The 14,261-nt window shown below is 45.7% G+C and overlaps 1 protein-coding gene across 3 annotated transcripts; it reads right to left on the reverse strand.

Annotated features, from left to right (window-relative positions):
- Positions 1-282: 282 nt before the first annotated feature.
- On the reverse strand, positions 283-8,941 carry BNIP3 (BCL2 interacting protein 3). Of its 3 annotated transcripts, none has more exons than XM_026036222.1 (6): positions 8,837-8,941; positions 6,028-6,211; positions 5,352-5,436; positions 3,064-3,170; positions 2,811-2,960; positions 283-1,133 (listed from the first exon to the last, which is right to left on the reverse strand). In XM_026036222.1, exons 1-6 carry the CDS (start codon positions 8,871-8,873, stop codon positions 1,082-1,084), a joined length of 615 nt encoding a protein of 204 aa, XP_025892007.1. In that variant the 5' UTR covers positions 8,874-8,941; the 3' UTR covers positions 283-1,081. The 3 variants fall into 3 exon arrangements, with proteins under 3 accessions (XP_025892007.1, XP_025892006.1, XP_025892008.1); XM_026036221.1 differs by lacking the exon at positions 8,837-8,941 and adding an exon at positions 6,318-7,078; XM_026036223.1 differs by lacking the exons at positions 283-1,133; positions 8,837-8,941 and adding exons at positions 1,822-2,026; positions 6,318-7,080.
- Between the last annotated feature and the right edge of the window lie 5,320 nt (positions 8,942-14,261).

Consider the following 14,261-nt stretch of genomic DNA (forward strand, 5'->3'; position numbering starts at 1 on the left):
TTAAGAATTAGCAATCAAAATTGTTTCCTGTAAAAACGTCTTACTGATTTGCAGTCATGCAGATAAACTCGGTGTGCAACTGTCCCCGTGCTGGAGGGCTACAGCTGTCACACAGTGAGCCCTGACCAATGCTGCTCTTGGCCAGTATTTTTAAACGCTTAGAGAAAAGGAAGCAGAAAAGTCCGAATCCATGAGGAACCTTTTTATTTAAACATATAAAACTTATTCGGCAAACATCCATTTTTCATTAAACAAGATAAAATTATTGAATGAAAATGCATTCTTTAATGCAACCAAATAAGCAAGCAAACCTTTTCAAATCTATACAGCAATGAGGCAAGTTAAGATGCAAAGTTATTATTTTACAGGTAAAAGGACTGAGAAGCAGTGGGCTGCAAGAAGAAACAACAGAAACTTAGAGCTCTAAGTTGGGAGTTAAATAACAGCCTTTGCCAACAAAGAACACCACTGGATGCTAAGGTTCAGATTTTAGCTTAGGCTGTTGTGGATCATATCCTGAACTAAATAGAAATTGATGACAATGTACTGATAGGCTGATTTCTTCAAGCTGATCATGTCTTTTAACATTTAATATCTTGCATAAAATGAAAAAAAACAAACAGCTAAGTGAGTTGCCTCAAATGAGGTAAAAGCTTTCTCTGAATTACTGTCTATATTACATAAGGCCACACATTCTTTTGGACTAGTCCCTTATTGTCATGATTACATTAGCAGTGAAGAATATTCACACCTATGTAGTAGAAAGAAACAGCAGTTCAGGTAAGATCTAGCCGGGTAACGATTGCTGTATGAGCGCTAGGGTGTCGTTTTTAAACACGGAGCTTTTTGAGGATATTTCACTACAAAGCTATGTCACAGCTGTCAGTTGTCTGAAACATGCTCTACGAATTGATCTGTGCGTGACACGGTAGCTTTAGCACCTCCGCTTGCTAACCTGGGAACGCAGCATTTACAGAGCAGCCGCCCGCGTTGCTCGCAGCCCTGCGGGCCCCGGCGCTCTGCGGCTCCTCCCGCAGCCTCGGTGAGCGCTGCCGCCGCAGGAAGCCGCTGTCGCCTCCCCTCAGAAGGTGCTGCTGGAAGCTGTGGTTGTCAGCCGCCTCCCTATGTAAATCCTGTGGGTCAAGAACGTGTGCTCGGTGAGGGCCGCATTTCACGTGCAAAGGGATGCACAGCGCATAAGGAACACTTTTTCCCTCTCATCATGTTACCAGTTATGCAATTTGCAGTAGAAGCAGCAAACCAAGTGTGTATCAAAGCGCTGTTCCAGAGGCTTACGCCATGGTGCGTATCCCTGGGCCGCTCCGCTCCGTGTGTGCTGGGAGAGACCGGCCGGGGGAGAGCTGGGCCGCCCCGCGCGCCCGGCTGCGGGAACGCGCGAGCCACCACCAAGGGCCCCTGCCTCCACACTGCCTTGCTCAGTGCTCTTCGCTAACACTAACACTTTGAAACACCTCACTTCACTGTCACCTGCAGTATCAGCTGATACTGATGGCAGAAAAGTGTCATCTTTTTTATTTCTTCAGTTACTTCCATCTTGGTATGCTTTTACCTCTATTTTACCCTCTATTTAAAGTCTTATATTCATTTACTTCCTGCAGAAATCACTATTTTGAAGCATAGCTACTTAAATTGCTCTTACATTAAGCACTATATGAAGAAATTGTTAGCTATTCTGCACTGAATTGTAATGGAGCAGGCATGCAGCCGTGGTGAAAGACACCAGAAAGTAATTAAGTGCTTATGTCTCAAAATGTGCTTCATTGTGAAAGACTGAAAACATTCTGGAACTTTTCTATGTCATGCAGTTGCTCGTCTTCATTTCGAAAGGAGGTAAAGTGGAATTTCATGCTGCTCTTATGGAATTATGCAGATGCTTTTTGCACAGGCAGATCACCTGCCTTCATGCCCCCCCGTTCTGCATCCTAAGCGATGAGAACGGGGCTGTCCCTCTTTCCAGTCCCTGTAGCTGCACAGTCCTGTCTACTCTTTCAAAGCCGTGTCCATGATAACAAAAACACAAACAACAATAACATGTTCTTTAGAAGTGATTTTTCTGCACATTGTTTCGCCCTACCAGCCTACCAAACTATGTATGGAAAGAAAAAGCATGAGAAAACTATAGTTAAGAAACAATACTGAAAAGCTCGGACTGAGAGTCATGCAAAATTGGCATGCCTGCGTTGCATCTGATCCCAGTCTTTACCAAACTTCCAAGAACACAACGATTTTTCATTTTGTGCGTCAAACTGGAATTAGCTTGTGTGCCTTAACTAATAAACAACTTCATTTATTTTCCAAAAAGACAAAGAAAATTGCACAGATTTGCCTGGGCACAAAGCACTGTGCTTTGTGGGTACCTAGGAATCTGCCATGCTTACATACTGGCAATCTCTTCACAGTGTGTCCTGTAAATATTTTTAAAGGAGAAGGATAATCTGAACCCTTAATCATCTAAGGGAAATCATTTCCTGTTTTGCTTGTGAGTTCCCCCTCTGCATGAGGAATTTTAAAGCAATAATCATTTCTTCCTTTTTTTGAGAAATAAAATCAATCCTCCCATACAGCCAAATATTATGTGTGTGTAATTATTGTTCTGAAGTATATAATTACATACATACATTGTAAATTGTCTTTTGAGAAGTTCTCAACTAGCAAGAAAAGCAGGGAAGAAAGACTTCCTGTTCAGTTTCCTGAGCTATGTAACACTTATCTCTTAGACAAAAAGGAAAGCTGGAGTGGAAATTAGGTCTCAGAGTGAAAAAATGCTTCTGTTTTAAGTATAAACTTACCCTAGTCCAATGGCAAGCAAATGGGAAAGTAGCAGAGATGGAAGGACAACTTTCAAGAATTCTGCTGAAAATATGCCCCCTTTCTTCATCACGCTTGTGTTTCTCATGCTGAGAGTGGCTGTGCGCCTGGGATGTTTAAAGAGGAATTCCCTAGTTTCAAGGAAGAAAATATAAGCAGAGCATTTAATGAAAGTGTCCTGAAACCACTGAAGAGCCAGAGCCAAGTTCATTGGGACACAGTGGCAGCACTCACTTTGGTGGGATGTTCTCAGGCCTGCTGGACCAGTCCCATATCCAATCTGCATTTTTCTTCAGGAGCCTTTCGACTTCCCTCCGCCTTTCAAGAAAATCTTCCTCAGACTAAACCAAAGAAACATTATCACACACCGCACCATAAACTCTTATGGCTAGCAGTTATTATGCAAAATAAGACAAGGAAGCTTGTATGACAACTGAAGACAGTCCAGGTCTGTCTGTAATACAGCAGTGGCTTCATTTTCAAGGGAGTACAGCAGTACAAGTACCAAATGAGAGCAAACTGCAGCTTCCTACATGTGCTTTACATTGAGTCAAAGCTTTGCGATAAAAATAATATATGGATGTGAGATTTAAATAATTACATATACACAGGTACGCTTAAGAATGGAAGTAAAATTGCCCAAACAATGCTAACACTTTTCTGGCATTTTTCTTACTTTTAATTATTTGATCCCACATTCTAAGTAATGATCTTTAGTACATGACAGGTTTTCCGTTAACATAAAATATAACAGTGTAACATAACATAAAAACAATTAATTCACAGTGTATGTATTTAGTTACAGCTAATAATTCATTCAGTTAAGATTCCTATAGGAGCTGCTGATGAGTTTTAGATAGGAAAGGAAGAAGTTGGTGGACCAAGAATGTTATATGTAACTATGGAGAACTAAATAAACTATGGATTATCTGTCTTATTTATCTACACAGGATAATCAGAAACTCTAATTAGAACACTGGGAACCCCAGCACTGGTGAAATGCTGCTGAACATGAAGACCTTTCTTTAAGAAAGCTGGTAATGCTGGGAAGAGAAGGAATCCACAAGCAGAGAGAGCCCGCGCGGGAGGTGGCCGGGAGCGCTGGCCCCGCAGCCCGCACAGACCCAGGGCGCTGCCGCGGGAAACGGCCCTTGAGAAACAAGGCCGGAAGGCGCCCGCTTCTTACAAGAGCCAAAGGGACAACGCTGCACACCAGAGCACAACCATCGCCCGGCATCTCTGCTGTTATGTCATACTTTTCTCTTTGAGATGGAGGCTGCAAGTAAATATGATCTGATTGCTATTTGCTAACCTTGCAATAAGCGCTCACAGCTGCAGAATACATTTCCATTTATAGACAAAATAATCTCTTTGTACAGAAACAGCACAGGGAGAGCATTTTATCTAATACAGGAAGTCATCAGAAGAGGGAGATTTATCTAAAGCCATTCTAATACTCCTGTCCTCAAAATGCAAAATGTTTTGTAATTAAAAAAATTTAACATTAAAGCTGGTATCTAATACTGCGTAAACTTAAGAATTTAGCCGCTTGCAATTCAATAAGCTATATATTTATGAAATGTGGTTAATAGGCACTTTTGTTAATGTGCAATTAACTAGTTTTCTTTGCAAGGGTTTGAATGAAAGTTGTACAGAATTAAACTGAAAATAATTATGAATTTTCAAAGCAGATGTAGAAATGTCTTGTTAGGTACTAGTTAATAAAATGAACTGGAATTATAAAGCTACTGTGCTGCTTTGAAAACATATTTTATTGGCTGTTATGTTTAAGTGACTAGAAATTCTTGCTGCTGTCAACTTTATTTTTTAATTCATGATCAACCTATGGCAGCAAATTTAAAGCAAGTAAAGTTTCCTTGTGGAAACTACCTCAAGCAGACAGACACAGGAGGAAGAGGACACTTCTGCAGAGCAGGTTATCTGCAGAACATGAGTGTTCATGTAGCCATGCGTGTACATGCCTCATTGACAGGCTCTCTGTATGGCCCCATGTAAAATCTGACTCACATTTGACCTCTTCAGAAGGAAGAAAACACCCATTTCACAGGGCAATGGTGATACACAACAGGATTCAAAAATCACAGAAAGATGGATTCTCAGCTGAAGTCCTGCTGAGTCCTGCTTCTTCAATTCTAGCTTAGTGGTTATCTTCTGACTTACCTTTCTCCTAAATCTATTATAGGTTCTGAAGATGAACATTTTGATTTATTGCTGGAAAGAGGCACTGAGAACCAGGATTCAAAAACAAGCAATAGGTTAGGGCATCTAAATCCCTTTGAAAACCTCAAGTTACATATTAAAGGCAAAAAAAAAAAAGCCCATGCAAGCCACAATCTTAAAAATTCCCATAAAACCTGAACGTGCTGAGCTTATTCGAGGTTACTAAAGTTACTCACTTGCTTGAGTTTTTGCATTATCAACCTCATCCTTTAGTTTCCAATAGTAGTTTTTGAACTACAGTAGTAACAGATTCATTCTCAAAAGCATGGTGAGCTTCTTACCTGAAAGCTGTTCTTTTCTCCACTGCTATGACTCTCTATTTCCAAAGCTCTGTTACTGTCTTGAGGCGTCTGTGAACGAGGAGGGCTTGATAAAGAGAAGCAGAAATACGAGAGTTTATTATATTTTTCATGACGATATGCTTTATGGGATGAAATAAAAGCTAGTGGATGACGTTGAAGTGCTGCCCTCCTGAAGGAGCTATTGTGCCCTGACCTATAATCCCTAAGAGGATCATATCTGGCACTATGATTCATCCATCATATGCAGTTAATCTTTGATTTCCTAACTGGATCTGCCGAGAACCTCCCTGCACAGAGCTGGTTTCCAGTAGTGCAAAGACAGACCTATGAGACTGTTAGTTGGGCATGACCGAGTAATAAACAGAATAGCCTAAACCTTATTTAGGCACAGAAACCACAAGATACATGGAAAGCACACTAGGATGCAGAAACTCCATATTTCATCCAGCTACTTCAATTCAAAACCCACTATTATCCATCATTTAAATGGGAATTTTTCCTGTCTCCTCCCCTGTGCATGTGTATGCATTTGCATACTCACATACTCAGATGTGTGCATACATCTCTGTATTTTTCTTTGCTTCTTGTGCACAAAAAAATCGCTTTGTGTAATAGTGAGCTCTGCATTGCTTTTCACAAAGCATTTCAAGTCTACCTGTCACAGTGTGAACTTTCCCTGGAGCTGCTTCGCCCAGATTCGTGTTGAGCATCCAGGAGGATTTTCTCCATGTCGCCATTGTGAATGGAAAGAGAGGCCGGCACCTGCTCCTGGCTTGTCGACGTCGCGGCGCTGCCGCTACCGCTGCCGTTACTGCTGAAGTGGAGCTCTACCCAGGAACCTGCGCGTCACCATTGAAAAGAGAACTGCAGTAAAGCAAGTGCTGCTACATAAAAGGCATCCAGAACACGAGACTCCTGATCCTCCCCCGGGTGATATTACGGTACCATGTCCAGAAGCACTGGCTCTGATATCTTGGCTAACGAACATGCTGCATTGCCAAAGTGTGGGGGTGCATTTGTCAGCAAGCTGGGAAGTCTCGCAGGACTGAAAAGAAGCTGGTCATATGCTGTGTCTGTTTCTGAAACTACAAATCTTTTATTTTAACTCATAAAGATATACATAATTGTTATTGTTCAGCACAGGTGCTAGGCCAAGAATCTAATCTCAAGGACTGACGTACTCTGCCAAAGTTGAGTGATTAATTTACTCAAAACATTTTCAGATCAAGACTCCAGTCTAACTGTGTTTTGTTTAGCCTCTTCACCAAGCATATTTTTAGGTGTTATTGTTAGGCAATAGAGGGTATGTGGCAATGACTGGATCATGTGTTGCTCTTTGCAGTATATTTAACACTGACAGTCACGTGTTGCTTTGTTGTCTTAAAGCATTCTGAATAACAACCCTGCAGGGCTAGCAGTTACCAACGCACAGAAGAACCCATATCTGTCTTAGCATTTCTAAAATTAGCTCACAGGTATTATTTACACTACTATATAAACAGCAATAGAATTTACCTATACAAAAGTTAGCACATGTGAGATCTAACAGACATAGGCAGAAGCAGGTACAAGTATCATTCCCATTGTATGACATGTTTCAAAGCTCAAAAATCTGAATAGAAATACAGCACTAAACACCAGGAGAAGGAAGGCGGGTGGAATGATCTGAATTTTGTTAATGCAGCAGCAGGGCTGTCTAGAACATAAACAGGAAGGGGAGGAGAGAGACCTTCGTGTTGGGAATGTTTCTGCTCCCGTGTTGGAAGGAATTAGACTTGAAACACCAACTAGGGCAGACCTCGAAAAGCAAGTTAAGTTCCATAAAACAAGGAATAAAGGAGAGACGCTAATGAGCAGATTTACTGCCACATAAAACCTTAAAAGCAGAAAGGTTCTCTGGTTGTGAATAGATTTAAGATTTGAAAATACAACTAGAAGAGCAAGAATCAAGTTACTCAATTTCCATTAAGTTTTTTTTTCATCTTCAGAAGTTATCACAGTCTTCTGTTTTTTAGTGGAAACATTTCCAGCTTACTAACTTCTGATAAAACATTTTTCTGCATAATCCCTCTTCCACTTAACAGCTTTTTAAATGCCTGATTATCTGTTTGTTTACATACATCTAGACAAGCTGTTCCCCACCGCAAATCCGGAGCTGGCAGAAGCGGATGGAAAATCCCGTTTCCCTCAGGGAAGTGGCTGGAGCCTGAGCGGCAGCCACTGGAGAGCCCCTCCGCGCCGGCCCTGCGGATCCCCCCATCCTACCCCTGCTTCTGCTCCTCCACATGCTGTCGGGCTACCCGCGCTGCCCTACGGTGATTTCTGTACAGGGCTATAAGCTATTTTTCCTGCAGAGAGGCCTATGATCCAAGGTGCACTTCGCACATCACTTTGCAACAAGTATCGTCACTACCGGCATACATAACAGCCTCGTACAGCAAATCCACGCTACTGAACTCTGTCGGGATACAGCACAGTTAATAAAAGAGGGAGAAAAGAAACTTTAGAACAGAAGAACCATAAAGTACCTGCAGGTTTAACATGTTTCCATTTTTTTCTTTTCTTTCAGACACTCTTGTGACTGCAGTTGTGCTGCTGTACTGGGCGGCTGTTTATGCTATGACTTAAAGATAGCCTATGCTCTCATAAAGTCAGAAATATAAACCAGTACGAGCACGGCTAATGTGGCAACGCAAACTAAACACAGCGAGTCGCGGGGAGGGCCCGCGGGCCAGGATGACGTTACTGGATGTGCTCGCGTGGCGTACGTGCCGAGCGAGGACACAGCAGCATACAAAATGACCCTGGGTGACTTCTGGAAACCCTTCCCCCTTAGTGGGCAGCTTTCAAAAATGGAGACTTGGGTGTCAGAAACAACAAAGACACGCACCCCGCAGAGCCGAGCGGCAGCCAGACCCGCCTCCGACCCGCTGAGCCGCGAGCAAAGCCTGGCTCAGCAGGCAGCCGCACCGGCCCTTTCCTCCCCTGCTGTAAATTGGCTTGCGGAGCACGGGAGACACGCAGAGCGCCCAGGGCTTCCTTCCACACACATCCCAAACTGTCAAGAGAGGCTTTTCTCTTGGAAACAAGGAAGTTCTGCACCGGTGTGCACAGATAGATGCACAAAAATACATATCTGGGGGGAAAGGGAGGGGAAGAGGGGGATGTGCTGACACTTGATGAGGACTTAGGCTAACCTGGCCGCAATCTAATCTGCAGGACGGACACCACGGCGCTCTGCAGGCCTGACGGGCTCCCCCTTCGCCCCGCTCTGCTCCGGGAGCTCCGTGGCAGCTCCCCGGGCGGGCCCGCGGCCAAGCCCCGCGCCGAGGCCGGGCAGCAGGCCGGGCCTGGGCCGCGGCTTCGGATCAGCGCCGGCCCCGGGGGCAACGACCGCCCCTCAGGGAGCGCCCGCGGGGCCTCGCAGCCCCGCCGGAGGCCGCCCCGCGCCGGCCGCTACTCACCCTGCAGGTTCTCCTCCTGCGGGCTGAGGCGCGACATGGCCCGGCCTGCCCGCGCCGGAGCCGGAGGCCGAACGGGACCGGAGGCCGGAGCGCGAGGCGGGCCGGAGGCCGAACGGAGCCGGAGGCCGAACGGGGCCGGAGGCCGAACGGGGCCGGAGGCCGAACGGGGCCGGAGGCCGGAGCGCGGGACGGGGCCGGAGCGCGGGACGGCCCGAACGGCGACGCCTGCAGACGCGCTAACCGCCCTGCGCGGCGCCGCCGGGGCCGCCCGGCCCTGACGTCAGGGGCCGCGCGCGCCTCATTGGCCGCCGCTCCGCTCCGCCCCGCCCCGCCCCGCCCCGCCCGGCGCGCGGCCGTTGCGGCCGTTGCGGCCGTTGCCCTGTGAGGGGCGGCGGGAGCGCGGCGGCCAGGGCGGCCGGAGGGGCTGGCACGTTGGTCACTGCCCCTGCCGTGTGCGCGGCTCGTGGCCGGCCCTGCACTAAAGCCTGGGTGGCTGCGCTGCCTGCCGCCTGCGGAGACGTTAACTCGGCACCGGCAGGCCGCGGGTGTCAGGAACAGCGGGGCGCGACCGTGGGGAAAGGGGGGCAGGGAAGTGACGTGGGGGGCTCAGCGTGCGCCCTCGGCCACAGAAGGGTGCTTCCCAGCGCAGAGCCCCCCCAGACCTCTGCGAGCAGGGTTGGAGCCTCGCGGTGGAAACGAACACGGAAAACAGGGAGGGAGGCGAGGAGGGGCCGGCTGCTGCTCGCTGCGGTCACCCCGCGCCCTGTGGCACCAGCTCTGTGCTGTGACCTGCACTGCGCTGCGCGTGTGGCAACTGAACACCGTGTTCTGGCGTTTGATTGCGACGATTCTTGCACAAAACTATGCAAAGCAGATAAACGCTGGGCTTGGGTTTCAAACGCGGGCATATCTGATTGCGAAAGCACAAGCTGTGGCCTTGACGGTGCCAAAATTAATGGCACAGAGCCTTAAAATAGATAATAATTAATTATTTTTAAAAATATTGACTGGGATTGTAATGTCACCAGAGCAGACAGCAGGGGTTCTGTAAATATAAAAGTTGCCATTTGAAAGCAGATACTGACCTTCTGCTGGGAATTAATCTAATGAAGACAAATAAATTAACAATTTGTTTAGCCAGGGGATGGCTAATGTTTTGTTTACTTAACCGCAGGATGCAGGTGCCTTCTGCAGGTTGAAATGTGTTTCATTTGTGCCTTTCTGTAGCAGGCACGTTACAGTCAGGGAAGGAGGAGCGCTGGCAGCTTTGCAGGGAGGCATCCTGGTGGCAAGGAGGATCTGTCTGTGATCCAACTCGTTCTGCTCACGGCATCAACTCAAGGCAGTTTGTCTTCCAGAAAACTTCCTGGAAGAAAGTTTCTTTCCAGGAAACTAAGGAAGTTTCCTCTTAGTATATTCTGAAACTTACATGATATAAACAGGATTTATGTGTTCATTCACATGAGCAAAACTACTTGCATGGTCAGTGGAAAAGAACTCAAAATCAAATCAAATCCTCTTAATTCAGGAAAACCACAAAGACAACATCAGTTCGGGCCTTTGCAGGCTGAAAGAGAGGTGCTGTTGTGCAGCTGGTAGGAGCAGCGTGCTAGGCACAGATTGTTTCCCTTTCAGACATAATCTCTTCCAATCTCAACTCAGTTCGTATGGCTTCCCAGCTGCCTTGTTCTTTATATGTTGTTTTCTCTTCATGCATTAGGCGCAGGAGGCTGGAGGCTGCTGCGGCTGCAGCCTGTGCAGGTCTGTAGCTCTCTGCTGCTCTCTGCTGTCCCGCAAACCTTTGCACCCACCTCTGGAGTTGGATCCGCAGCAATGGGGGAGCCTTGAACGCGAAAGGCAACCTGCCTGGGCCACTGCCCGGCAGAGGTGGGTGCTTCTGCACGTGAGTAGGATACCCGCGAGCCCTGCAGGGACCCTGCCAGCATCCTAGGGACGGGGGGACAAACACTGCGGGTGAGAACACCAGCCGCTGGCTCAGGAGGAGAGGAAGGGTCACTGGTTTCACCATTGTCTTCTCCCATGGCAAGAAATCTGCAGGGGAAAGATTGACTGTCTGGATATGCCCCAGTCAACGGTCATGAGCAAGCTTTTCCTCCACTCTGGGAACCAGGAATAATACCAGGAACCAGGATAATGGTATTCATGACAGGTGGAAATCTGCTCTGAAAATGTCTCCTAATAGGACAAAGAACAGACAAATATTTTATCTATTAGTGCTAAACTCTGAACATATCCAATGTGAAGCAATACCTCTACCGTGCACGAATAATACATTGTCTTAGAACTGTCTTTGTTTTTTTCAGTGGCAGCAAGCACTTCCCTGGGAGGAATTTGAGCAAATACAAGTCTGTGTTGGATTTCCTGGTGGAATTTCTCTTCTGTTGCCCTGCCGGGAGGAGGAGAGGAAAGGAGAGCTTTTCCCCTTTGCAAGAGATGCTTCATAATTGGGCAACTATGGGAATATAAGGCAAGAACTCAGATTTTCAGGCCTTTTTTTTTCCCAGCCTGATGGAAGCACCGAGCTTGCACCAGTCTATTCAATATGTGTTTTGTTAGATTCCTCAGTTGTCCTGGAGTGCTGAACTGAGTAAAAGGTTAAGGTTTTAAATGCAAGCTAACAAGGAGCAATGCTCTATTTATGTATCTGCTACCATTAATGCATACAGATTTATTACAAGTATTCTAGAAATATTCTGAAGTGGAATTCTTCAGTTTGGAGGCCAGCTCTTCAAATGTGAGAACCTTATTCATCCATTCTAAAAGCATGTTTGCTGTTTCTGCCAATACATAGCACCTCTACCTTGTTCTCTACATCACTGCAAGAATCCCAGGCAGGACACTGGCCGCCCTCATCTTCCTGCCTGAATGCTGGTCAGACTTTTGGACACGCATGTGTTGCTGCTTGTGAGATTCTGGATGTCAGAGTGTGACCGAGTCCAATGGGTAGTTTTTCAAAATAAGATCGTTTCTCTTCCCTGGCTCTGCTCAGCAGCTCTTTTGGGTCTTCTGCTGTCACTGTCACTACCATGTCCCTACTGCTCGTCCCCTTTTCTTTATGTCCTGTTTTCTGTTGACTGGCCCTTTTTTCCAGGAAATCAATTTACTAGAAGTCTTTTCTGCTTTAAGACAGATTTGAGGCAGGGTCAAGTTAATCTTCGGGCACGCTACTGAGTGTCGCAGGCCCCCAGTGACAGCTCATCTCCAGGATCTTTTCTTAGTAATTGCTTTTCATGCTAATCTTCACGGTAAGTGATTTTCCATCATTGCCAGAAGAGCACTCTGCTGTGATCACTGAAAAATTGTAAATTATATTCAACTAAATCTTTAAAAGCTTACTGATCTGTTAACCTGTGATCCTGTTTCAGGATGGAAACCATAGTAAATTTGTGTGCTTGCATGTCCGAAAAATCATGTTACTTCCTTTGAAATCAGAGGCAACAGTGAACTTCCTCTATTGACTAGAAAACTGCACTATTTTAAACAGTTAGGAAGTTACCCTTGTTGTTGAGACTCTCTTAACTTTGCAGTTATTTTGAACATGTCCTTCTGTACTGTGTCAGCCTGCAGGATCTTTGTTCCTGCAGGAAAATTGTTTCAGGCAAAATCTGTTTATCGTCGTATTTCACTGAGTTTCAAAGAGCTGATTAAACTTTTTTTGTTTTTTATTCTTATAGAAGTTAAATAAGAGGGGAGTCATTTTTACCTGCTTTATAATGGCTAGGAGGTAATGAAAAGCACAGACTCGGTGCCGCCTTGGAGGAATGAGACTGCGTGGGAAAGCGCCCGCATCACTCGGAACAGGCCACGGCTCCGCAGCACGCACAGGGCGGAGACTGTGGAGCTCCGTGCCTCCTGCCGCTCCGGGAGCTGTGCAGGGCAGATCCTGCGCGCCTGGGCGGGATGGAGCTCCTCTAAAGCTTCCAAATCCAGGAGCCCTCTATTGCCTTGAGTTCCCCTCGCCACTGCTAAGGGCTTAGTTATTAACTTTATCAGCTGCCTCTGTAAGTCAAGTCAGCGTGTGTATTTTCATACCAGGCATTTCTTGGAATATTGTTCATCATTAACCACCAGGCTGTTCTGAGTTACTCATTTCTGAGCTAGACATTCTTACCCAGACTGTTGAGGCTGGGAGGTGTAATACACATAGTCTATTGATTTAACTGTTTTAAAAACCAAAACAGTCTTACCAATAAGATGAGAGTTTTAATGTATACGCTAAAGATGATAACAAATTCAGGGTTAGGTCTGTATGGGATAATCTTACCAATCTAACCAAATCTATTTTCAAAGTGATATAAATTGGGACTTTTTAAGACACTCTTAAATTGGTTTAAATTAGTTTAGAAGTGGATAATGATGATCAAAGTCTCTTTGGTTTCTTAATGATATAAGATAAATCCAGTTACATAATTTATAGGTGTTTATCCAACAGTTCTTTGCTGGAGCTGCACGATGGTATCGTGGAGTGCGCGAGGCTGCGTGTGAGTTGCTTTAGCCCAGCATGCCCAGCTGCCGGGGCACGCGTGGCTGTCACTGCCTGGCTGCTCAGCCCTGCTCTGCTCCTCGCCTCTCCAGAACACCCAGCACAGCAGCCCCAGGCGGCGTGGCCCTGAAAGCTGCTGCTGCCACCCTGGCCTCAGGCATTTGCTCCGGTAACCCCAAGGCACTGATTCAAAGCTCAGGAATAAGGCATGCATTTTACAAGGGGAAGCAAAAGGAAATATTAGCTCCCCAGCACATTACGTTTTTGAAGAAACTAAATGAACACAGAACTTTGGTTTTGTATCCTTTTATAAGCTTTTAAAAGGCAGCAACACTATAGGAGTGAGGGAAGGAGACCAATCTCCTAAGTTATTTCTGCAATTTATTTTCTTCTTTTTGTTTTATGAACTTGCATCTCCATTTCTTGCATTTTTCTTTCTCTTTCTTAGTTGCAACAATTCTGATGCCCAAATGACAAAAAAAAATCTGTTCATTGTTATCTGTCATGCCTTATAGCACCACTGTTTCCCACACTAGGGATGCACCAGAAACAAGACTCATTAACTCTAAGTAAGAGTAAACTGATTTAGGGTATGTAAACAGATACAACACCTGTAAGACTTAGAAACAACTCTTTCCTTACTTCTATTGGGTACGTATAGAATCTTGTTTGACATCAGAAATGCAGAATAGAGCTTATCTGAGAAGCAGATAAATAAGATTTCCCTTATTCTTTTAACTTGTTACAGTTGCTACAGACCAGAGGGTCCTTATACCCCTCCCTGGGAGGAAGGGCAAGGTGAGAGGACCATCTGTTGCTCCTGCCCTGTTTGGATTCTCCAGCCAAGCAGCTGCCCTGGTTATAAAAGTATAAAAGCATCATTTAATGCTGTTTACCTCAAGATCCCACCACATAATCACA

This window comes from Nothoprocta perdicaria, unplaced genomic scaffold (assembly GCF_003342845.1).
Source record: "Nothoprocta perdicaria isolate Ctin4 unplaced genomic scaffold, notPer1 scaffold_172, whole genome shotgun sequence".
Taxonomy (NCBI): domain Eukaryota; kingdom Metazoa; phylum Chordata; class Aves; order Tinamiformes; family Tinamidae; genus Nothoprocta; species Nothoprocta perdicaria.

Bases quoted from the DNA above. Each gene is read 5' to 3' on its own strand.
- BNIP3 (XM_026036221.1), bottom strand. From the start codon at position 6,360: ATGTTCGTTAGCCAAGATATCAGAGCCAGTGCTTCTGGACATG. The intron at 2,961-3,063 runs GTGAGTGCTGCC...CCTTGAAACTAG, and splicing joins CCTGAGAACATCCCACCAAA to GGAATTCCTCTTTAAACATC. The intron at 1,134-2,810 runs GTAAGTTTATAC...CTTGACCCACAG, and splicing joins TTGCTTGCCATTGGACTAGG to GATTTACATAGGGAGGCGGC.